Source organism: Ranitomeya variabilis, chromosome 8 (assembly GCF_051348905.1).
Source record: "Ranitomeya variabilis isolate aRanVar5 chromosome 8, aRanVar5.hap1, whole genome shotgun sequence".
Classification (NCBI taxonomy): Eukaryota; Metazoa; Chordata; class Amphibia; order Anura; family Dendrobatidae; genus Ranitomeya; species Ranitomeya variabilis.
Genome location: NC_135239.1, coordinates 160,052,588 through 160,079,128, shown reverse-complemented (window position 1 = coordinate 160,079,128; position 26,541 = coordinate 160,052,588). Strand labels below are relative to the sequence as shown.

The 26,541-nt window shown below is 43.5% G+C and overlaps 1 protein-coding gene across 2 annotated transcripts in view; it reads right to left on the bottom strand.

Annotated features, from left to right (window-relative positions):
• SYNGR1 (synaptogyrin 1) overlaps positions 1-8,934 on the bottom strand; it is an 85,982-nt gene extending 77,048 nt beyond the window's left edge. Inside the window, exon 1 of one of the 2 annotated variants that reach the window (XM_077277411.1) lies at positions 8,424-8,934. In XM_077277411.1, the coding sequence (XP_077133526.1) occupies positions 8,424-8,522 (99 nt within the window). In that variant the 5' untranslated portion in view covers positions 8,523-8,934. The remainder of the gene's footprint in view (positions 1-8,423) is intronic. The other variant, XM_077277410.1, reaches the window with a different exon arrangement.
• Between the last annotated feature and the right edge of the window lie 17,607 nt (positions 8,935-26,541).

Genomic DNA, 26,541 nt, shown 5'->3' with positions numbered 1-26,541 from the left:
TGGCCCATTTTTGGAGTTTTGTGTGAAATGATCAATGTTTTCCTTTTTGCTTCACTCTCGTGTTTTTTATCCCCATTTAAGACAAATTAAATGAAGATAACAATACCAAAGAATTTGTGATTGCAATCATTTTCAGGAGGAAACTGAGTATTATCTGACCGAAGTGCAGGGGTGATATATATATATATATATACACACATACATACACACACTTTAGCCCCATTTTATTTTTTTTCAAAAGGTTAATGGTAGAAAATGGATCCCAAAATGTTGTGCAATTTCTCCCGAGTACGCGGATACCCCATATGTGGTCAAACACTAATTTTGAGGCACAGTCCAAAAGGTCAGAAGCGCCATGTTAGAGTTCAGATTTTGCTGGAATGGTTTGAGGGTGTCACATTGGCAGAGACCCTGAAGCGCCAGAACAACTGAAGCCCCCTATATGTAAACTCATATTACAAACTACACTCCCCAATGAATTCATCTAGGGGTGCAGAGAGCATGTTACCACATGTGCTTCACAGAATTTTATACCATTGGGTGGTAAAGAAAGAATAGTTACATTTTTACTACTAAAATGTTGTTTTAGCCCCAAAATGTAATACTTCTAAGGGCTAGTAGGAAAAAAATGGACCTCCATTTGTTGTAAAATTTCTCCTGATTGCACCAATAGTCTGCATGTAATCGGGAAATTTCTTTCAGGCACAGTGCAAAGCTCAGAAGGGAAGGAGCGCCAGATTGAAGTGCAGATTTTACTGTTCTGGTTTGCAGGTGCTAACTCACTGGGAGAGCCCGAGGTGCCAGAACAGAAGAACCCCCCGTAAGTGACCACATTTTTACAAATCACACCTCTCTGTCATGGAATTTTATTTCATTGGGCTGTGAATAAAAAAATAATTACATTTTTACCAAACACAAAAAAAAAAAAAAAAAGTTTTAGCCCCAGATTCTACATTTTCACATTGGGAAAATGGGTAAAATGGAACCAAAATTTGTTGCAAAATTTCTGCTGAAGGTGGAAACACCCCATATGTGGTTTTACAGGACTACTTAGCCATACGGCGAGACTTGGGAGGGCTAGAACGCTATTTGCCTCCTGGAGCACAGATTTTCCTAGAATAGTTTGCGGTCTCTATATACAGAGTCCCTAAGTGCTAGAAGATCAGAATCCCCCTCCTCAAGTGACCCGATTTTGGAAATTATAACCCTTTGGGAATTTATCTACAAGTCTAGGGATGATTTTGACTCCATTGTTTTTTTCTAGAAACAAGCAGCAGTGGTTGTTGCTGACTGAAAATTGTAGTGCCCATACACTAGTGTCCAGTATGTTGTAGTGCCCATACACTGTAGTGTCCAGTATGTTGTGCCCGTACATTGTGCCCAGCTCATGCTTCTAGAGACATACACCGGTAAAATAGGTGGACTCATTGCTACAGGAATGCCAAACATGTGGACGCTAAATGTGGTTTAGACACAGTGGGGCTCAGAAGGAAGGGGGGGGGGGGGCACATTTGGAATTGCTGAATTTCCTTGAGGGGGGGTGTGAGGAGCCATTTTAATTTTCCAGGGCCTTTGTACTACTAGTAACGTGGAAATCCCCTATATTTCTATTGACAGATGATGGACCCGAGTGGGGACTTGCTTTTTTATGGAACAGTTTACATAACATTTAGGATCACATTTATCCTGTGTTCTACGCTGAGCACTTACTTTGGAGTTTCCGTCTAAATCTCCGAGTGACGCGGTTACCCCGTACGTCAAAAGTCGGTGAGTCATTCCTTTCCATGACGTATGGAGTACATCCAAGGTTGGGAGGGGATTAAAGTGAACCTGTCATTACGATTCAGTATGTTAAAATAAAGGTATGGTCATAGTGGCACTTTTAGACAGATTTAATATATAGCTGTAAGGCTATGTGCACACGTACATGATTTTTTGCGGAAAAATGCTTAAAAAAAAAAAAGCTTACATTAAGCATCCCATCATTTTAATGCATTCCGCAATTTTTGTGCACATTGCTGCGTTTTTTTCTGCGAACAAAACACGTCGCAGTAAAAAAAATGCAGCATGTTCATTAATTTTGCGGATTTTTCGCGGTTTTGACGCTATATTATTGCATTGTGAAGCTCTGGGGAAAAAAACAAAACGTGAGCGCATTTCCTTCAGAAAAAGTCCGGTTTTGTTCAGGAAAATTCTGCTGACATTCCTGAACGTGTGCACATAGCCTAAAGGAGATTCATATCCTGGTTCTTATGTAATTCACGTTAGAAGTTTTGGTACAATAACGTCTTCATTCATCGGATGGAACCGTGGGTAGGGTTTTTGGCTCTGCCGTGGTCCCTCTGCATTTGTGCGAGCCTTCTTTTTTTAAGTTCGCACTAGTGCCGACCTTGCACACATTCATCTCCCATTGGTCTTCAGCAAAATGGTGCCAGTGCATGCGCAGATTGAGATCTCGGCTCATTATTGAGCTGAGGTCTGAATCTGCGCATGCGTTGCCCTCGTGCCATTTTCCTGAAGACAAATCAAACACGTCACCACTTCTGTATTTATCACCCACTCCTGGTTTTGGCTTACAAATACTGAGGTAAATTACTGACCGAATACTCAACATGTGCACACAGCCTTAAAGGGAACCGGTCACCCCCAAAAATCGATGGTGAGCTAAGCCCACCGGCATCAGGGGCTTATCTACAGCATTCTGTAATGCTGTTGATAAGCCCCCGATGTATCTTGAAAGATGAGGAAAAGAGGTTAGATTATACTCACCCAGGGGCGGTCCGATCCGATCGGCGTCGCAGTCCGGGGCCTCCCATCTTCTTACGATGACGTCCTCTTCTGGTCTTCACGCTGCGGCTCCGGCGCAGGTGTACTTTGTCTGCCCTGTTGAGGGCAGAGCAAAGTACTGCAGTGCGCAGGCGCCGGGAAAGGTCAGAGAGGCCCAGCGCCTGTGCACTGCAGTACTTTGCTCTGCCCTCAACAGGACAGACAAAGTACTCCTGCGCCGGAGGCACAGCGTGAAGACAAGACAACATCATCTGATGAAGATGGGAGGCCCCGGACCGGACCGCAGTGAGACCGCCCCTGGGTGAGTATAATTAACCTCTTTTTCTCATCTTTCAGGATACATCGGGGGCTTAGCTACAGCATTCCAGAATGCTGTAGATAAGCCCCTGATGCTGGTGGGCTTAGCTCACCCTCGATTTTGGGGGTGACAGGTTCCCTTTAATCAAATAAGAGGGCTGGTGGATACTGAGGGAAAACAAGCAAGTGGGAAGGTGTAGTTAAATGATTGGCCCGCCATGAAGCGCCTGTGCTTGGTTTGAACAGTTATTCGATGCTGACAAAAGCCCTGTTAGGCTACGTTCCCACAATGAATATTTGATGAGTTGCAGATGCTATGACACATTTCTGCACCTATTCGCTAAATAGGTTACTTGTAAGTTTTATTTTATTACATGTGCTTTTATCGCTGCGTTTTTTTCCCCTTTCTTTTTGGTGTGTGATATTTAAATAAAGTTGCTTTGTATTTGATACTTCCTGATATTTTGCATTGACAAAACTTTATTGATACACTTATGTTCAGATTACAAGTGACTTTAGTGCATTTCGCTAGTGGAAACACAAAAAACAAACAACGCATATATGTTTTTTACTTGTAGATTTTTCACATCTAATGCAATTTTAGTGAGAAAATACGCACATAAAACTCTGTGTATCCACAAGGGAAACTGACATGTTGCAAATTTTGTATATGCGCCTCAGGCTGGTTTCACACATTCATATGATACACGGACCGTCGAGGGTCCCCTGACTCAAACTGGGCAAAAATCAAAGGCATGTATGAGGCGCTTGGGTTCAGGTCAGGAGAAGCAGGACCGATCTGTGCACGGTGGTACATACTCGTGTGAAAAGAGCCTAAGGGTATGTGTCCACGTTCAGGATTGCATCAGGATTTGGTCAGGATTTTATATCAGTATTTGTAAGCCAAAACCAGGAGTGGAACAATCAGAGGAAAAGTATAATAGAAACATATGCTCCACTTTTGCATTTATCACCCACTCCTGGTTTTGGCTTACAAATACTGATGAAAAATCCTGACCAAATCCTGATGCAATCCTGAACGTGGACATATACCCTTAATGTGCAGAGTTAGATGTCCATCACTGAATAGTAAGGTTTTTTTGAGGACACTCTCCAAATCCTCCTCAAAAGACTCATAAGTTTCTGCTCCAAAATGACTCAGTGTGAACATAACCTTTTTCCTAAATAGTCTTTTCTGATGCCTTATGCAGCAGGTTTTTTTTGTTTTTTACATTCACTATAAAATAGATGAAAGCCACCTAAAAAAGGATGGACCAGTCAAAAAAAAAAAAAAAAAGTAACAGCTTCCAAAACCTGAAGCACTTTAAAGAAGTGTCAAAAGATAGATCATGTGCACAGCAAGTCGTTTTGACATTCATGTGCATTAAGCTTATTCTTTATAACGCTTTTGAAGACAGAACCCACCTGAACCCACTGTGTGCGCATACCCCAATAATGAATTGATTCATAAATCAGCTCAGCTTCTTCTGCTCTTAAAGATGGTCAACTCTGAACGCTGCAGACACAGGAAGGTGCTGGCTGTATAACACTGCTGCTACCCGCTCAGCTCTTGAAATTTATGAATTTGAGTTCACCATAATGTGACAACTTAACCCATAAAACAAACAAACAAACAACAACAAAAAAAATGTATATCAGGAACTTCTTTGCAACTGCAAAAGATTTTAAATAAAGATATTTTACTGAAAAAAAAACAAAAAAAAAAAACCCCAATGCCACAAACATGGGGCCTGCACTGTGTCACATTGTGTGCCCATCAGTCCATACTACAGGCCTGTACAATCTCCATGTGCTGATCTTTGGTGCATTGGTCCATCACATATGGCCAATGCAGGAAAATATTATATTTTATATACATAAAATGCAGTCCACTTCCCACAAAATAAGTCAAGAAAGATATACGAACATATATCATAAATGCTTCCCCCATCCATCAATTATTGTGATGAGAGCCCTGACCCCATTCCCCTGAAATAGATATGAAGCCTACCTAGATTATCAGTATACAACGATGAACACAAAGAATTAAATATGTCTCACTAAGGTAATGACAACATTCTCAGAACCACCATGAACAGGGAGTTAATTCAGAAAAGAGAGAATCCTGAACATGACCAGGATCCGTCACATGTCACAGATTTGGTCACAAGCAAACTCCAGAACATGATTCTCCACAGGGTGGATGCATCCATTTCTGGCTAATAATGTAATTAGTGAATGGCGCCTTCAGACCACGCACAGCAGGAACACATTACTTGTGATAGGCGCTCCCAGCTGTCTCCAGATACAGACAGCGCCACACATTCACACTGTATTTGTCTCCACTGCATCAATTTAGGAACAATCCACCAAAGTTGGAAACATTATGGACAGACATGATATACATGTGCCACAAGCCCAAGCAGAACATTTCTTTGTCAATATCGAAGCCATATTGTTTTCTTCTATTACACCAGTTTTTTAGTGATCGCAAACATTAAAAAGGGTCTATCCAAGACTAAGCTACTGATGACTTTGGGCTCATGTAGACATTTGTGCAATTTGGTCCAATCTTGCACAGCAACACACAGACCGGCCGCGGCACTCCCGACCCAAGCATGACAGCTTCATATATTTCTATCAGCGGTCATGCTCAGGTCAGGAGAGCCAGTCTGTGCTCAGACATCTGCAAGTCCCTATCCAAAGAACAGGTCATCAAAAGGAGATCAGAGGGAGTCCGACATCCACCGATCAGCTGAACTGATCGTTAACTACCATGCAAGTAAATGTTAAAAGGGGGTTCTCTGATGAAAACAGGTCGGCACCGATCGGCAGATTGAGGGGCTTTTATCCTCGTTAGATAGCGGCAGTGTGCACGCTCGCCCCTTGCCGATTTCATTCCATACGGCGGTGCAGAGAAACGCGCTTAGAGCAGCCCCCATATGCAAGGAAGTGTTTGGGAATCTGACCTGCAGCTCCATGTTGTAATTAGTGATAAAAGTTCCTTGTCAGGGTTAAATTCCCTACTGTGCCAACCGGTGTGGGTTCCAATAGTGGGACTCCCACCTATCAGCGAGTTATCACCTATCCTGTGTATGGGCGATAACTCCGCTGGACGACCCCTTTATAAGGCTAACTAACCACATGTGTCTCAAGTGTTGGTGGGCTGCACGATCGGAGCATTCGAGGGCACATAGACCAATTGAGTACGTCCTATTCTAGTCCTCAAAATGGGAATAGACTAGGACCTGCTTCGAGTCTCACAAACCTCAACCCTCAGATTGGGATTTTCACGGATGTGTGAAATATCCCAACACAGTTCTGTGAAGTAGACACTAAGTGACGCATGGGGCTGCTGGATTGTGTCCTGTACACTGCTTATAGCAAGCTGCGCCCAGGGGGGATTTCAGATGGAGGGTGCCGGTGTTGGCCCCCAATCATCAAGACATTTATGGACCCAGCATTTTAACATGCAGAAATGGGCACAATTTGAAAATAAGTTCTACACTTGACACATTTGGTCTCCTGCTTTCTCCTAAGGCCTCAGTCAGATGTCTGTTTCCTGTATGTGGAGCTCACATTTCTCGTTTCGGGGAGTCTTTGTGCCACCCACATGTCTGATTTTTTTGCTGACCTGATGGCTTGTAGAAAATTGCTGAGACATGTCGGATATTGATCGGATCAGAATTGAAAGTAAATATATGGGTCTGTGAACGAAAAAAAAAAAAATCAGACCGCACTCAGATGAAATCATGGACTATCGGAAAGAGGGAGAAACTTTTTCCCCCCTTCAAGTACGAGAAAAACTGATAACACTCGGGCCACACTCGTCAAAATAATCGGTCGGAAAGTGAGAGAAGTAGACATCTGAATGAGGCCTAAAGCTGCCGTCACACTAGCAGTATTTGGTCAGTATTTTACCTCAGTATTTGTAAGCCAAAACCAGGAGTGGAACAAATAGAGGAAAAGTATAATAGAAACATATGCACCACTTCTGTATTTATCACCCACTCCTGGTTTTGGCTTACACATACTGATGTAAAATACTGACCAAATACTGATAGTGTGACGGCAGCCTAAGGCTATGTCCACATGTGGCGTTTTGGCTGCATTTTTTTCCCTACAGGCACAGTCTGCTGTAAGAAGCTGCTACAAAAAGGTTTTGCTGCGCTTTTATTGTCTGTTGTGCATGCTGATAAAGTTTAGTGCCCAACCCCCCAAAAAAATCATGAAGCATGTTCCTTAAAGGTTTTTGGACCAAAAATGCAGTAAAACCCGATGTCTGTGTTTTTTGCTGCACTTGAGATTTGTGAAATGTCAAACTTTGCTGAAACTGTAAAATCTAAAAATTTGCGTAAAACAAAAAAATAAAACGCAAAAAACATAACCCAACAGAAAATTGTGTCTATTAACAAGTACAAAAAGTCATAATCCGCCAAAACTTCGCAACATCTGACACATTTGTCTTCGGCCCTTATGCTACATATAATGCTACATGTACAATGCTACATTGGGAGGTGCGCGATCACGCAGAAAAGGCGCAGTCACCATCTGAGCCACATTTAACATCTGAAAAGTTCAGAGCTGCAGAAGAGTGAGGCACAAATGAGGCCGTTTGTAATTTTTTTTTCTTTTTTTGGGAGGGGGGGGGCGAGGGGATTTTTTGCTGCATGTTTTATGTCGACAAAGGCTGCAGCTTGAGGTCTCGTGGGAGCTGCATATATTTCGTTTTTGTGCCTTTTTCCCCCCCTTCACTTTACTTGTGATTTTTGAGTTAGTGGATTTTATTTTCCCAAGCGGCAGCACGCTCCTCTCTCTAGCTACAGTGATTTTTCTCTCTCTCTCCAATAGATCTTCATTGTTTATATGTTTAACCCTTCATGTGCAGTACATTTTTGACATTACAACTGGGGTAATTCCACCAGGAATGTTGTCGTCACAAATCACAATATATAAAAGTTGTAAAAAAAAAAAAAAAATAATAATTTTAAATGCATTTTGTTTGGGGGGGGGGGCATTGACAAAATGCTTGAGGCAAGTGTCTGACCGATGAGCCAGATTGGTGTGGCCCAGAAACAGCGGGAAGACACGGCAGCACCTACACAGGCCGGCCACATAATGTCACAGGCCGGCCACATAATGTCACAGGCCGGCCACATAATGTCACAGGCCGGCCACATAATGTCACAGCGACCTTCTGCATGCAGGACACCAGATCACAGCTGGATCCCGGCCAGGTTGGGGGGGGGATCACTGGTCATTATTATAGGGCAGGTGTGCTGACAGCTGCCAGAAATTAAAGAGACGGTGATCTAAGAACACACAAAGGTCTGACTTACCCAGGACACCATCCTGAGGACAGTGTGAGGTTGCCTGATGAACGTCTGGGGGTCAAAGGCTCCCCCAGCCTTACCAGCTCCATAGGCGCCTCCCTCCATGCTGACGACCTCCAAAATGTATCTGCAGGAGCAATGTGGGGGTCCGCACTGGTGATCACTGGGGATGAGGCTGATCAGATAATGGCTACACCGCTCAAGGGCAGACCCCTGCAGGTGAGCAGAGCAGCATCCAGTACAGCAGAGCACTCAGTAATGCAGAGCAGCACAAGGTTATGGCGATCCGGCCACAATCACGGCTCCTGGGCGCAGATCGGGGAGGACGCCGCTGACTGCACAGGAGATGGGATGGAAGCAGCTGATGTGATGAGAGAATGCAGCCAAACCCTCGATCAGAGCCAGTGCGACAGCTACAGGCTGCTGCTGTGTGTAGCAGCGTCCCACGCCTGCGCACTGCGCTCTTCTTCACAGCTGCCTCCGCGATGACAGAAGACACGTGATCGCTTGCGCAGACATCTTGGATTCGGACCGCTACTTATCTCCATGGCGACAGCAAGCGGGAGGGGTGCAAGGAGGGCGGCTTGCCAAATGGTGCCCCTCAGTAGTAGAGACAGAAGGGTCTTCACCTGGTTATTGTTCAATAAACTTGTGATGTTAGAATGACCTAGTAAAAATGTATAGAAGAATGTCCCAAATACTCAACTATCAGGGTAATAAATAAAAAAGTATTGAGACCTATAAGGAAATGTGACTGGCATCTGTATACACATGACTGGACCTATTAGGCCATGTTCACACTTTGCGGTTTTTACTGCGGCGATTTTGATGCTGCGGGTCCGCAGCAGTTTCCATAGCGTTTCCATTTACATGTAAACCCTATGGAAACAGCAATCCGCTGTGCACATGCTGCGGGAAAAACAGCGCAGAAACGCAGCGGTTTACAACCCGCAGCATGTCACTTCTTTGTGCAGAATCGCTGCGATTCTGCACCCATACGAATGCATTGAACCGCTTACTTCCCGCATGTGGCTGTGCCCACGTTGCGGGAAGTAAGCGGTTAATGTGCGGGTGGTACCCGGGGTGGAGGAGAGGAGACTCTCCAGGCCCTGGGAACCATATTTGGGGTAAAAAAAAGAATAAAAATAAAAAATCATGTTATACTCACCTCTCAGCGCTGCACGCGGCCGGCCGGTCAGAGTTGCTGTGCGAACAGGACCTGAGGTGACGTCGCGGTCACATGACCGTGACGTCACGAAGGTCCTTCTCGGCACAGCATCTTTGGAACCGGAGCGCCGGGTGCAGCGCCGAGGAGATCCGGACATCGGAGGGGGTGAGTATAACCAATTTTTATTATTTTTAACATTACTATTGATGCTGCATATTGCTGCATATGCAGCATCAATAGTATAGGAGTAATCCTGCAGCGGAAATCGCAAAACAAACCGCGATAAATCTGCAGGGATAACCGCAGCGGTTTTGCCCTGCAGATTTATCAATTCCGCTGCGGGATAAACCTGCAGAGGGACGCCGCAAAGTGTGAACATGGCCTTAGGCTGAAGACACACTAGCAATTTTAAAATCAGTCAGATTTTGATGCAGGAGAGTCGGACAAGTGTCATGCGAGTGTCATGGAGTACAATATACATGCGAATGCAGTGGGATTGCTATCCGATTGAAATGCAATTGTGCCATGAGCTTTTCCACACAGCAATTCTCTGTCATTTACACATCGTTTTCAAAGGAAATATTCTTCAAAAAACATATATATATGTATACACTGCTCAAAAAAATAAAGGGAACACTTAACAGCAGAATCTAACTCCAAGTAAGGCCGGCGTCACACTAGCGAGTTTTACGGACGTAAGAGCGCAGAAAATACGTCCGTAAAACTCGCCAAACAAACGGCACAATTATTCTCAATGGGTCTGGTCCTATCAGCCGTATATTACGGATCCGTATTATACGGCGTTCTACGGCCGTACAAAATCGCAGCATGCTGCGTTTGTCAGCGTATTGCGCAAATAATACGCCAATGAACGTCTATGGGGGCGAGAAAAATACGGATTCCACACGGACCAGCAGTGTGACTTACGAGAAATACGCAGCGGTGTTAGTGAAAAGCCAGTAATTCAATTGCCGGCTTTTCATTTCTCCTTCCCAAACCCGACAGGATATGAGACATGGTTTACATACAGTAAACCATCTCATATCCCCTTTTTTTTTGCATATTCCACACTACTAATGTTAGTAGTGTGTATGTGCAAAATTTGGTTGCTGTAGCTGCTAAAATAAAGGGTTAAATGGCGGAAAAAATTGGCGTGGGCTCCCGCGCAATTTTCTCCGCCAGAATGGTAAAGCCAGTGACTGAGGGCAGATATTAATAGCCTAGAGAGGGTCCATGGTTATTGGCCCCCCCTGGCTACAAACATCTGCCCCCAGCCACCCCAGAAAAGGCACATCTGGAAGATGCGCCTATTCTGGCACTTGGCCACTCTCTTCCCACTCCTTGTAGCGGTGGGATATGGGGTAATGAAGGGTTAATGCCACCTTGCTATTGTAAGGTGACATTAAGCCAGGTTAATAATGGAGAGGCGTCAATTATGACACCTATCCATTATTAATCCAATTGTATGAAAGGGTTAAAAAACACACACACATTATTAAAAATCATGAACTGGAGCCTTGGAAAAGTTCCCACGCTCGAGTTCATATGAGTTCATCCACCAGAGGGCGCCTCACCGCGACTCAATGTAAGTACAGATCACCCAGCTTTCCTTTCAGCACCTGGGGATTACAGGCACGAGCGAGTGCTTTAGCGCAGCTCCTGCCTGTAAATTGATTTAACCCCTTCAGAAGGATTTACATCGTGGGACCTGACAGATCCTCGGATGGTATGTATATTGTGGGTTTATTATTTTGCCAAGCGAGGGTCTTCAGGTGGATTGAGAGAGCAATAAAATACTAAAACAACCTGTGTGTTTCTTTCATTAAAATAATTTTTAATAATGTGTGTGTGTGTTTTTTAACCCTTTCATACAAGTGGATTAATAATGGATAGGTGTCATAATTGACGCCTCTCCATTATTAACCTGGCTTAATGTCACCTTACAATAGCAAGGTGGCATTAACCCTTCATTACCCCATATCCCACCGCTACATGGGAGTGGGAAGAGAGTGGCCAAGTGCCAGAATAGGCGCATCTTCCAGATGTGCCTTTTCTGGGGTGGCTGGGGGCAGATGTTTGTACTGGGGGGGGGGGGCAATAACCATGGACCCTCTCTAGGCTATTAATATCTGCCCTCAGTCACTGGCTTTACCATTCTGGCGGATAAAATTGCGCGGGAGCCCACGCCAATTTTTTCCGCCATTTAACCCTTTATTTTAGCAGCTACAGCAACCAAATTTTGCACATACACACTACTAACATTAGTAGTGTGGAATATGCAAAAAAAAAGGGGGAAATGAGATGGTTTACTGTATGTAAACCATGTCTCATATCCTGTCGGGTTTGGGAAGGAGAAATGAGAAGCCGGCAATTGAATTACCGGCTTTTCACATATATCGCGCTGAATTAAATATAAATACAGAATATATATATGTGTCTCAATGACATATATATATATATATATATATATATATATATATATACTGTATATATGTTTTAACGGACATTTGAGCACGTAAATCCATTAGATGTCGGTTTTGCAAGCCTGCGAGAAAATATCGCAGTACGGATGCCATACGGATTACATACGGAGGATGCCATGCGCAAAATACACTGACACACCCTGCCTACGGATTACATACGGACCACTATTTTGGGAACATTTCTCCGTATTACGGCCGTAAAAATGGACCGTATTGTCTTACGCTGAGTGTGACACCGGCCTAAATCAAACTTCTGTGAAATCAAACTGTCCACTTAGGAAGCAACACTGTCTGACAACCAATTTCACATGCTGTTGTGCAAATGGAATAGACAACAGATGGAAATTATTGGCAATTATCAAGACACACTCAATAAAGGTGTGGTTCTGCAGGTGGGGAGCACAGACCACATCTCAGTACCAATGCTTTCTGGCTGATGTTTCGGTCACTTTTGAATGTTGGTTGTGCTTTCAGACTCATGGTAGCATGAGATGAACTCTACAACCCACACAAGTGGCTCAGGTAGTGTAGCTCATCCAGGATGGCACATCAATGCGAGCTGTGGCAAGAATGTTTGCTGTGTCTGTCAGCGTAGTGTCGAGAGGCTGGAGGTGCTACCAGGAGACAGGCCATATAACCCAAGAGAAAGAATGGAGTTCAAGTCCAAAAATTTAAAAGGCTATAAATTTATTACAACAATAATCATTTTGTACATGCAAAGTCAATAATACTACAATGAAGGTGCTGATAACCATTAGAATTTCAGCAAGAAAGACCCTCCATATCCTAGAAATCTTGCCCATGTTGTGGTGTCCTCTGGCTTCCCACTGTGCAGCCCCAACACGCGTTTCGTGTTGGCTTCGTCAGGGGGCAGTGCATTTCTAGGATATGGAGGGTCATGATATGGACAGGGCACTGATCCTTATGTTAGTGAGCAATTGTGTTTGAGTTACATCCACTACCCTTCTTCCTGGTTATCTTTTCCTCTTTTATAACAAAGCACTCTGCACTTTATTTTATGATATATGTGGTGATATCTGGTGTACCCACCGATCTTTTCCACCTGTATTTCTTGCTGAAATTCTAAAGGTTATCAGTACCTTCATTGTAGTATTATTGACTTTACGTGTACAAAATGTTTATTGTTGTAATAAATGCATACCCTTTTAAAATTTTGGACTTGAACTCCATTCTTTCTCTTGGGTTATAAGGCTTGTATGCTAGAGTGTCCTTCTCTCTATCTCTCTGCAGGACCACTACCTCTGCCTTTGTGCAAGGAGGAACAGGAGGAGCACTGCCAGAGCCCTGCAAAATGACCTCCAGCAGACCACAAATGTGTATGTGTCTGCACAAACGGTTAGAAACGACTCTATGAGGATGGTCTGAGTGCCCGACGTCCACAGATGGGGGTTGTGCTCACAGCCCAACACCATGCAGGACGCTTGGCATTTGCCATAGAACACCAGGATTGTCAAATTCGCCACTGGCGCCCTGTGCTCTTCACAGATGAAAGCAGGTTCACACTGAGCACGTGACAGACGTGACAGAGTCTGGAGATGCCGTGGAGAGTGATTTGCTGCCTGCAACATCCTTCAGCATGATCGGTTTGGCAGTGGGTCAGTAATAGTGTGGGGTGGCATTTATTTGTAGGGCCGCACAGCCCTCCATGTGCTCGCCAGAGGTAGCCTGACTGCCAGTAGGTACCGAGATGAGATCCTCAGACCCCTTGTGAGACCATATGCTGATGCGGTTGGCCCTGGGTTCCTCCTAATGCAGGACAGTGCCAGACCTCATGTGGCTGGAGTGTGTCAGCAGTTCCTGCAAGATGAAGGCATTGAAGCTATTGACTGGCCCGCCCGTTCCCCAGACCTGAATCCGATTGAGCACATCTGGGACATCATGTCTCGCTCCATCCACCAACGTCACGTTGCACCACAGACTGTCCAGTTGAGGGCAGAGCAAAGTACTGCAGTGCACAGGCGCCGGGCCTCTCTGACCTTTCCCGGCACATGTGCACTGCAGTACTTTGCTCTGCCCTCAACAGGGCAGACAAAGTACGCCTGCGCCGGACCCGCAGCGTGAATATAAGTAGAGGACATCATCGTAAGAAGATGGGAGGCCCCGGACCGGACCGCAACGCCCATCGGACCAGAACCGGACCTGGACTGCCCCTGGGTGAGTATAATCTAACCTATTTTTCTCAACTTTCAGGAAACATCGGGGGCTTATCTACAGCATTACAGAATGCTGTAGATAAGCCCCTGATGCTGGTGGGCTTAGCTCACCTTCGATTTTGGGGGTGACAGGTTCCCTTTAAAAGAGGGTAAATAATGACGCAATGTTGCAAAAGATGTTGGTTGTTCACAGTCAGCTGTGTCTAAAATATGGACCAAATACAAACAACATGGAAGGTTGTTAAAGGCAAACATACTGGTAGACCAAGGAAGACATCAAAGCGTCAAGACCGGAAACTTAAAGAAATATGTCTCCAAAACAGGAAATGCACAACAAAACAAATGAGGAACGAATGGGAGGAAACTGGAGTCAACGTTTGTGACCGAACTGTAAGAAACCGCCTAAAGGAAATGGGATTTACATGCAAAAAAGCTAAACGAAAGCCATCATTAACACCTAAACAGAAAAAAACAAGGTTACAATGGTCTAAGGAAAAGCAATCGTGGACTGTGGATGACTGGATGAAAGTCATATTCAGTGATGAATTGCGAATCTGCATTGGGCAAGGTGATGATGCTGGAACTTTTGTTTAGTGCCGTTCCAATGAGATTTATAAAGATGACTGACTGAAGAGAACATGCACATTTTCACAGTCATTGATGATATGGGGCTGCATGTCAGGTAAAGGCACTGGGGAGATGGCTGTCATTACATCTTCAATAAATTCACAAGTTTATGTTGATATTTTGCACACTTTTCTTATTCCATCAATTGAAAGGATGTTTGAGGATGATTAAATCATTTTTCAAGATGATAATGCATCCTGCCATAGAGCAAAAACTGTGAAAACATTCCTTGAAGAAAGACACATAAGGTCAATGTCATGGCCTGCAAAAAGTCCGGATCTCAATCCAATGGAAAATCTTTGGTGGAAGTTGAAGAAAATGGTCCATAACAAGGCTCCAACCTGCAAAGCTGATCTGGCAACAGCAATCAGAGAAAGTTGGAGCCAGATTGATGAAGAGTCCTGTGTGACACTCATTAAGTCCATGCCTCAGAGACTGCAGGCTGTTATAAAAGCCAGAGGCGGTGCAACAAAATACTAGTGATGTGTTGGAGTGTTTTTTCGTTTGTTCGTTTTTCATAATTCCATAATTTTTTCCTCAGAATTGAGTGAGTCCATAATTTTTCCTCTCTGCTTGTTCTAAAAAAGTAACAAATACTGACCACAACATCTTTTGTTCTTGATTTATTTTAGTGTTTATTAAAGTCAGAAAGTTGCCATTTGAAATGACTGTAGTTTTGAGCCATGTCTGTGATCTGCTTCTTTTAATAAAAAAAATAAACAACTGAATGAACATCCTCCAAGGCCGGTGATTACATAATTTTTGCCAGGGGTTGTAGAATAGTTGGCAGACTGCATGTAAAGAGCCCCTAAATACCAGAAGAATAGACGTGCAGAATCCCCCCTCAAGTGACACCAATTTTTAAATAACACCCCTCTAGGAATTTATCTACAGGTGTAGTGACAAATTTGACTTCATGGGTGTTTTCCAGAAACAAGCAGCAGTGGATGTTGCTGTGTGAACATTGCAAATCTGCCAGCATAGTGCCCATACATTGTAGTGCCCAATACATAGCAGTGCTCAGTATATTGTAGTGTCTGTTTGCTGTGCCCAGCTTCTGAAAACTCGCACCCCTAAATTAAGCAGGCTCTCATCACTACAGAACTGCCAAACGTGGACGCTAAATGTTGTTTAGGCACACTGTGAGGCTCAGAAGGTCGAGGTGCATTTTTTTGTTTTGCTGCTTCTACACAAAAGTTATTTTATAGAAAAAAATAGTTTTTACATCTCTATATTGTGAGATCTATAATTTTTTTAATTTCTCTGCTGACGGAGCTGTATGTCAGCTTGTTTTTTTTACATTACAAGATGATGTTTTCAGCGGTACCATTTTTATTTCCATTTAATTTTTTTTATTGCATTTTATTCCACTTTTTTTGTCAGCATGATGAAAAAGCGTAATTTAAAAAAAAAAAATTGTATGGTGTTCATTGAAGGGGTTAACTAGTGTCACAGTATTATAGGTTGGGTCGCTCCAGAGGCGGCAATACCAAATATATGTACTTTTTTGTTTATTATTCTTTTTTTTAACATAAGCATGTGTAGTTATTGGTATAATATGTTTTTCTTTATTCTGTAGATTGTGGGGTTTTGTTTTTTTTTAATATTTTTACTTTTGTTTATTATTGTTTTACTTAGTCCCTCTATGTGACTTTAACTTTTTGTTACTCTGATTGCTGGTGTAATGGATTGCAATGCACCAGCATAGCAATGCTTTATACCTTTCAATGCTGCACTGAGAGAAGCCTGACGGGAATAGCCCCCATAACATATAATGTATCTGTGCTATCAATGAAAAAAAAACACAACAGCACACGAACGACAACATTGGCGTGTGAATAAAATTGCCTCATTGTGTGTCCCAGCAGTTGTGCCACATGGACATGGAAGAGCCAGGTGCTGTAGTTTATGGAGATGTTCCTCCTAGAAGCAGTACATTCAGAGATTACCCAGGTACATCCCATGATGGAGTATGACAATTTGCTTTGTATATACATATACACCGAAAAACCTCTGTTCTACTCATCAGTCATTTGTTGTATATCTCATTGTATATCTCATTGGTATTTCATAATATCTGTAGTGGGGAAAGATGGAGATAGAAACAGATAATTGGGCCAATATCACCAATAACAAGAATTTCTGCCAGTTTTACGGATCCATCTGCTAAGAGCATTATTGAATGTGCTGCTGAGCGTATTATTGTTAATACTGCAGTGGTAAACTCCAATAATTAGCAGAAATTGTTTTACATAGAAAAAGCATTTGCTGAAGCAGCATTGTTTCTTTCCTTATTGGGAATAAATCTTCATGAGTAAAATAAACTTTACATTGCAGAAGATAAGCTAGATATACAAAGAAAACATACAAGACAATATATATATATATATATATATATATATATATATATACATATATATATATATATATATATATATATATATATATATATATATATACACACACACACGCATCACTCATCACACACACAGTACTGACATGTTACGCTTTAGGCAGGTGTGGATAAAATACTGCAGAGTAAGAATGCCTTAAAAACAGAAGTATTAATGGTTTACTTAAATCCGTCAACAAAATTAAAAGTGAACAGATAAATAAAAAATCTGAATCCCCTTTTCCCTTCAAAACAACCCCTTCGCCCAGAAGACTATTTTCACCTTCATGACCAGGCCAATTTTTTTAAATTCTAACCACTGTCACTGTGAGGGCTCATACTCACCTGCGAGAAACTCGGATGGGTCTCGCACGTCAATACCCGGCATTCAGGAGCGGAGCTGTGGCTACATGTATTGCTATGTGGCCGCACGCTCCGATCTGAGTGCCGGCAGCAGCGCCGGGTATTAACATGCGAGACTCATCCAAGTTTCTCGCACGTGAGTATGAGCCCTGATTCTGAGACTGTTTTTTTCATGACTTATCGTACTTCATGATAGTGGTAAAATTTCTTTGATATGACTTGCATTTATTGTGAAAAAAAATCGGAAAATTAAGAAAATTATAACATTTTTAATTTTTATGCCCTTAAATCAGGGAGTTTTGTCACACAAAATAGTTAATAAATAACATTTCACACTACTACTTTACATCAGCACAATTTTGAATCATTATTTTTTTGCTAGGAAGTTAGAAGGGTTAAAAGTTGACCAGCGATTTCCCATTTTTACAACAAAATTTACACACGTGGTCAAAATTGTTGGTACCCTTTGTTTAATGACAGAAAACCCCACAATGGTCACAGAAATAACTTGAATCTGACAAAAGTAATAATAAATAAAAGATCTATGAAAATGAACAAATGAAAGTCAGACATTGCTTTTCAACCATGCTTGCACAGAATTTAAAAGTAAATAAAACTCATGAAATAGGTCTGGAGAGAAATGATGGTACCCCTGAAAATAATGTGACAAAAGGGACATGTTAAATCAAGGTGTGTCCACTAACTAGTATCATAGGTGTCTACAATCTTGGAATTAGTGATTGGCTTGTATAGAGGGCTACAGATACTCACTGTGCTGTTTGGTGACATGGTGTGTATCACACTCAACATGGACCAGAGGAAGCGAAGGAAAGAGTTGTCTCAGGAGATTAGAAAGAAAATTATAGACAAACATGTTAAAGGTAAAAGTTATAAGACCATCTCCAAGCAGCTTGATGTTCCTCTGACTACATATCATTCAGAAATTTAAGATCCATGGGACTGTCGCCAACCTCCCTGGACGTGGTCGCAGTAGGAAAATTGATGACAAATCAAAGAGATGGATAATACGAATGGTAACAAAAGAGCCCAGAAAAACTTCTAAACAGATTAAAGGTGAACTTCAAGCTCAAGGAACATCAGTGTCAGATCGCACCATCCGTCGTTGTATGAGCCAAAGTGGACTTCATGGGAGACGACCAAGGAGGACACCATTGTTGAAAAAAAATCATAAAAAAGCCAGACTGGAATTTGCCTAACTACATGTTGACAAGCCACAAAGTTTTTGGGAGAATGTCCTATGGACAGATGAGACAAAAATGGAACTTATTGGCAATGCACATCAGCTCTATATTCACAGACGGAAAAATGAAGCATATCAAGAAAAGAACACTGTGCCTACTGTGAAACATGGAGGAGGCTCTGTTATGTTCTGGGGCTGCTTTGCTGCATCTGGCGCAGGGTGTCTAAAATCTGTGCAGGGTACAATGAAATCTCAAGACTATCATGGGATTCTAGAGAGAAAGTTGCTGTCCAGTGTCAGAAAGCTTGGTCTCATTCGAAGGTCATGGGTCTTGTAACAGGATAATGACCCAAAACACACAGCTAAAAACACCCAAGAATGGCTAAGAGGAAAACATTGGACTATTCTGAAGTGGCCTTCTATGAGCCCTGACCTAAATCCTATTGAGCATCTTTGGAAAGAGCTGAAACATGCAGTCTGAAAAAGGCAACCTTCATGTCACGGACCGCGTGACCGACCTATCGCAGACAGTACACGCGACCAGTATGGTGCCACGCTGGACGTGGATGGCGGCGCCCGGAGGATGAGGTAGCTTGACCGCCAACACGCAGGACCTGCGGCACGTGACTGCAGGAGGAGGGGCCGAGGCGGGGCCAGCCACGGGAGCTCACAGATAGCTGAGTGGAACCCAGCAGAGACTAACGGGAAAGGTAAAAAGTGAGGAATCCGACAAGCACACACAAAAGGGGTAAACCGGTACAGGCAGAAGTCAGAAAACCGAGCGGGCAATATGGGTACCAAGGGCAGAGACAGAAGGGTAGTCAAGAATCAAGCCAGAGTCAATCAACCGTAGAACCAAACAGCACAGTACCAAATCAACAGGCAAGAACAACATGGGGACAGACCGGGTCAGCAACAGGATATAATCTCACAGAGCAGGCACAAGCACGCAAAAACACCAGGATCAACTAACTCAGCCGAGGGCAGGAGTATAACAGACAAGGATTCGAGCAAACCTATAAAAAGCCCTCCCAGATCCAGAGAGAGGCCAAAATAATTAACCCCTGGCACGTCAGTCGAAAAGCTACCGTAGGATCATGACACTTCAAACACGAGACAACTGGCTGAAAATACCCAAAAGTGAGACCATTCTAAAAACTGCACCCCTCAAGGTGCTCAAAACCACATTCAAGAAGTTTATTAACCCTTCAGGTGTTTCACAGCAGCAGAAGCAACATGGAAGTAAAAAATGAACATTTAACTTTTTAGTCACAAAAATGATCTTTTAGCAACAATTTTTTTATTTTCCCAAGGGTAAAAGGAGAAACTGGACCACGGACGTTGTTGTCCAATTTGTCCTGAGTACGCTGATACCTCATATGTGGGGGTAAACCACTGTTTGGGCGCACGGCAGGGCTCGGAAGGAAAGGAGCGCCATTTGACTTTTTCAATGAAAAATTGGCTCCAATCTTTAGCGGACACCATGTCGCGTTTGGAGAGCCCCCGTGTGCCTAAACATTGGAGCTCCCCCACAAGTGACCCCATTTTGGAAACTAGACCCCCCAAGGAACTTATCTAGAAGCATAGTGAGCACTTTAAACCCCCAGGTGCTTCACAAATTGATCCGTAAAAATGAAAACGTACTTTTTTTTCACAAAAAAATTATTTTAGCCTCAATTTTTTCATTTTCACATGGGCAACAGGATAAAATGGATCCTAAATTTTGTTGGGCAATTTCTCCTGAGTACACCGATACCTCACATGTGGGGGTAAACCACTGTTTGGGCACATGGTAAGGCTCGGAAGGGAAGGAGCGCCATTTGACTTTTTGAATGAAAAATTATCTCCATCGTTAGCGGACACCATGTCGCGTTTGGAATGCCCCTGTGTGCCTAAACATTGGAGCTCCTCCACAAATGACCCCATTTTGTGCCCACGTTGCGGATTCGTGTGAGATTTTTCCGCACGATTTTTGAAAAATCTGCAGGTAAAAGGCACTGCGTTTTACCTGCGGATTTACAGCAGATTTCCAGTGTTTTTTTGTGCGGATTTCACCTGCGGATTCCTATTGAGGAACAGGTGTAAAACGCTGCAGAAAATACAACGCAGCGTTTCTGCACGGAATTTTCCCCACCATGGGCACAGCGGATTTCGTTTTCCATAGGTGTACATGGTACTGTAAACCTGATGGAAAACTGCTACGAATTCGCAGCGGCCAATCCGCTGCGGATCCGCGGCCAATCCGCTGCAGATCCGCGGCCAATCCGCTGCGGATCCGCGGCCAATCCGCTGCGGATCCGCAGCCAAATCCGCACTGAGTGCACATGCCATAACCCTAACCCTACCCCTAACCCTACCCGTAACCCTAACCCTACCCCTAACCCTACCCCTAGTTCTAACCCTAGTTCTAACCCTAACCCTAGTGGAAAAAAAAAATATATATATTTTCTTTATTTTATTATTGTCCCTACCTATGGGGGTGATAAAGGGGGGGTTTATTTATTATTTTTTTTATTTTGATCGCTGTGATAGAACCTACCACAGCGATCAAAATGTACTTTGTAATGAATCTGCCGGCCGGCAGATTCGGCGGGCGCAGAGCATGCGCCCACCATTTTGGAAGATGGCGGCGCCCATGGAGGAGGCGGACGGGCACCGGGAGCCTCGGTAAGTATAAGGGGGGGGAGATCGGGGCACGGGGGGGGCGTCGGAGCACGGGGGGGTGACATAGGAGCACGGGGGAGCGGACAGGAGGATGTGGGAGCGGAGCACAGGATGGAGGGGACTACGGGACAGATCGGTGGCTTGGGGGGGCGATCGGTGGGGTGGGGGGGGGTCACTTCAGTATTTCCAGCCATGGCCGATGATATTGCAGCATCGGCCATGGCTGGATTGTAATATTTCACCAGTTTTTTAGGTGAAATATTACAAATCGCTCTGATTGGCAGTTTCACTTTCAACAGCCAATCAGAGCGATCGTAGCCACGGGGGGGTGAAGCCACCCCCCCTGGGCTGAAGTACCACTCCCCCTCTCCCTGCAGATCGGGTGAAATCGGAGTTAACCCTTTCACCCGCTCTGCAGCGACGCGATCATTCCATGACGCCACATAGGCGTCATGGGTCGGATTGGCACGGGTTTTCATGACGCCTACGTGGCGTCAAAGGTCGGGAAGGGGTTAAATGAGGGGTACCAACAATTTTGGCCACGTGTGTATATGGATGCTAACTGCGGTTTAGGCACAGAATTTGCTGGATTTCTTTTGAGGGCGAGGAGCCATAGCACTTTTCCAGAGCCTTTGTGCTACCAGTAATATGGAAGCCCCCTATATTTCCATTAACAGATGAAGGACCTGAGTGGGGACTTGCTTTTTTTGAATTGATCTGAAGCTTTTGTTAGGAACATTTTACATAACGTTTTTCGATCACAGTTATCCGGCGCTCTACGCTGAGCACTTACTTTGCGGTTTTCATCTAAATCTCTGAGTGACGTGATTCAGATGAAACCTCTGAGGGATCCATTCACTATAATGAAAACACCAAACAGCACAGTACCAAATCAACAGGCAAGAACAACATGGGGACAGACCGGGTCAGCAACAGGATATAATCTCACAGAGCAGGCACAAGCACGCAAAAACACCAGGATCAACTAACTCAGCCGAGGGCAGGAGTATAACAGACAAGGATTCGAGCAAACTTATAAAAAGCCCTCCCAGATCCAGAGAGAGGCCAAATAATTAACCCCTGGCACGTCAGTCGAAAAGCTACCGTAGGATCATGACACTTCAAACACGAGACAACTGGAGCAGTTTGCGCTTGAGTGGGCCAAAATACCTGTCAAGAGGTGCAGAATTCTTGAGTTACAGGAATCGTTTGATTGCAGTGATTGCCTCTGCCTCTGTGCAACAAAATATTAAGTTAAGGGTACCATCATTTCAGTCCAGGCCTATTTCATGAGTTTATTTTTTTTAAAATTCTATGCAAGCATGGTTGAAAAGCAATGTCTGACTTTCATTTTTTCATTTTCTTAGATCTTTTATTTATTATTACTTTTGTCAGATTCAAGTTATTTCTGTGACCATTGTGGGTTTTTCTGTCATTAACCCCTTCATGACCCAGCCTAATTTGGCCTTAATGACCTTGCCGTTTTTTGCAATTCTGACCAGTGTCCCTTTATGAGGTAATAACTCAGGAACGCTTCAACGGATCCTAGCGATTCTGAGATTGTTTTTTCGTGACATATTGGGCTTCATGTTAGTGGTAAATTTAGGTCGATAATTTCTGAGTTTATTTGTGAAAAAAACGGAAATTTGGCGAAAATTTTGAAAATTTCGCAATTTTCACATTTTGAATTTTTATTCTGTTAAACCAGAGAGTTATGTGACACAAGATAGTTAATAAATAACGTTTCCCACATGTCTAATTTACATCAGCACAATTTTGGAAACAAATTTTTTTTTTCTAGGAAGTTATAAGGGTTAAAATTTGACCAGTGATTTCTCATTTTTACAACAAAATTTACAAAACCATTTTTTTTAGGGACCACCTCACATTTGAAGTCATTTTGAGGGTTCTATATGGCTGAAAATACCCAAAAGTGACACCATTCTAAAAACTGCACCCCTCAAGGTGCTCAAAACCACATTCAAGAAGTTTATTAACCCTTCAGGTGTTTCACAGCAGCAGAAGCAACATGGAAGTAAAAAATGAACATTTAACTTTTTAGTCACAAAAATGATCTTTTAGCAACAATTTTTTTATTTTCCCAAGGGTAAAAGGAGAAACTGGACCACGGACGTTGTTGTCCAATTTGTCCTGAGTACGCTGATACCTCATATGTGGGGGTAAACCACTGTTTGGGCGCACGGCAGGGCTCGGAAGGGAAGGAGCGCCATTTGACTTTTTCAATGAAAAATTGGCTCCAATCTTTAGCGGACACCATGTCGCGTTTGGAGAGCCCCCGTGTGCCTAAACATTGGAGCTCCCCCACAAGTGACCCCATTTTGGAAACTAGACCCCCCAAGGAACTTATCTAGAAGCATAGTGAGCATTTTAAACCCCCAGGTGCTTCACAAATTGATCCGTAAAAATTAAAAAGTACTTTTTTTTCACAAAAAAATTATTTTAGCCTCAATTTTTTCATTTTCACATGGGCAACAGGATAAAATGGATCCTAAATTTTGTTGGGCAATTTCTCCTGAGTACACCGATACCTCACATGTGGGGGTAAACCACTGTTTGGGCACATGGTAAGGCTCGGAAGGGAAGGAGCGCCATTTGACTTTTTGAATGAAAAATTATCTCCATCGTTAGCGGACACCATGTCGCGTTTGGAATGCCCCTGTGTGCCTAAACATTGGAGCTCCTCCACAAGTGACCCCATTTTGGAAACTAGACCTCCCAAGGAACTAATCTAGATGTGTGGTGAGCACTTTGAACCCCCAAGTGCTTCACAGAAGTTTATAACGCAGAGCCATAAAAATAAAAAATAATTTTTCTTTTCTCAAAAATGATTTTTTAGCCCACAATTTTTTATTTTCCCAAGGGTAACAGGAGAAATTGGACCCCAAAGTTGTTGTCCAGTTTCTCCTGAGTACGCTGATACCCCATATGTGGGGGTAAACCACTGTTTTGGCACACGTCGGGGTTCGGAAGGGAAGTAGTGACGTTTTGAAATGCAGACTTTGATGGAATGCTCTGCGGGCGTCAGGTTGCTTTTGCAGAGCCCCTGATGTGCCTAAACAGTAGGAACTCCCCACAAGTGACTCCATTTTGGAAACTAGACCCCCAAGGGAACTTATCTAGATGTGTGGTGAGCACTTTGAACCCCCAAGTGCTTCACAGAAGTTTATAACGCAGAGCCGTGAAAATAATGTGTTTCCTTTCCTCAAAAATATTTTTTTAGCCCAGAATTTTTTATTTTTGCAAGAGTAACAGGAGAAATTGGACCCAAAAGTTGTTGTCCAGTTTCTCCTGAGTACGCTGATACCCCATATATCGGGGTAAACCACTGTTTGGGCACATGCCGGGGCTCGGAAGGGAAGTAGTGACGTTTTGGAATGCAGACTTTGATGGAATGGTCTGCGGGCATCATGTTACGTTTGCAGAGCCCCTGATATGCCTAAACAGTAGAAACCCCCCACAAGTGACCCCATTTTGGAAACTAGACCCCCCAAGGAACTTATCTAGATGTGTGGTGAGCACTTTGAACCCCCAAGTGCTTCACAGAAGTTTATAACGCAGAGCCGTGAAAATAATAAATGTGTTTCCTTTCCTCAAAAATATTTTTTTAGCCCAGAATTTTTTATTTTTGCAAGAGTAACAGGAGAAATTGGACCCAAAAGTTGTTGTCCAGTTTCTCCTGAGTACGCTGATACCCCATATATGGGGGTAAACCACTGTTTGGGCACATGCCGGGGCTCGGAAGGGGTGACATTTTGGAATGCAGACTTTGATGGAATGGTCTGCGGGCATCATGTTACGTTTGCAGAGCCCCTGATGTGCCTAAACAGTAGAAACACCCCACAAGTGACCCCATTTTGGAAACTAGACCCCCCAAGGAACTTATCTAGATGTTTGATGAGCACGTTCAACCCCCAAGTGCTTCACAGAAGTTTACAACGCAGAGCCGTGAAAATAAAAAATCATTTTTCTTTCCTCAAAAAAGATGTTTTAGCAAGCAATTTTTTATTTTCACAAGGGTAACAGGAGAAATTGGGCCCCAATATTTGTTGCCCAGTTTGTTGTGAGTGTGCTGGTACCCCATATGTGGGGGTAAACCACTGTTTGGGCACACGTCAGGGCTCGGAAGGGAAGTAGTGACATTTGAAATGCAGACTTTGATGGAATGGTCTGCGGGCATCACGTTGCATTTGCAGAGCCCCTGATGTGCCTAAACAGTAGAAACACCCCACAAGTGACCCCATTTTGGAAACTAGACCCCCGAAGGAACTTATCTAGATGTGTGGTGAGCACTTTCAACCCCCAAGTGCTTCACAGAAGTTTATAACGCAGAGCCGTGAAAATAAAAAATAATTGTTCTTTCCTCAAAAATTATGTTTTAGCAAGTAATTTTTTTATTTTTGCAAGGGTAACAGGAGAAATTGGACCCCAACAGTTGTTGCCCAGTTTGTCCTGAGTACGCTGGTACCCCAAATGTGGGGGTAAACCACTGTTTGGGCGCACGTCGGGGCTTGGAAGGGAGGGAGCACCATTTGACTTTTTGAACGCAAGATTGGCTGGAATCAATGGTGGCGCCATGTTGCGTTTGGAGACCCCTGATGTGCCTAAACAGTGGAAACCCCTCAATTCTAACTTCATCACTAACCTCAACACACCCCTAATCCTAATCCCAACTGTAGCCATAACCCTAATCACAACCCTAACCCCAACACACCCCTAACCACAACCCTAACCGCAACACACCCGTAACCCTAATTCCAACCCTAATCCTAATCCCAACCCTAACCCTAATCCCAACCCTAACCACAACTGTAACCCCAACGCACCCCTAACCCTATCCGTAACCCTAACCACAAGCCTAATCTTAACCCTATTTCCAACCCTAGCCCTAATTCCAACCCTAACTCTAATTCCAACCCTAACCCTAAGGCTATGTGCCCACGTTGCGGATTCGTGTGAGATTTTTCCGCACGATTTTTGAAAAATCTGCAGGTAAAAGGCACTGCGTTTTACCTGCGGATTTACAGCAGATTT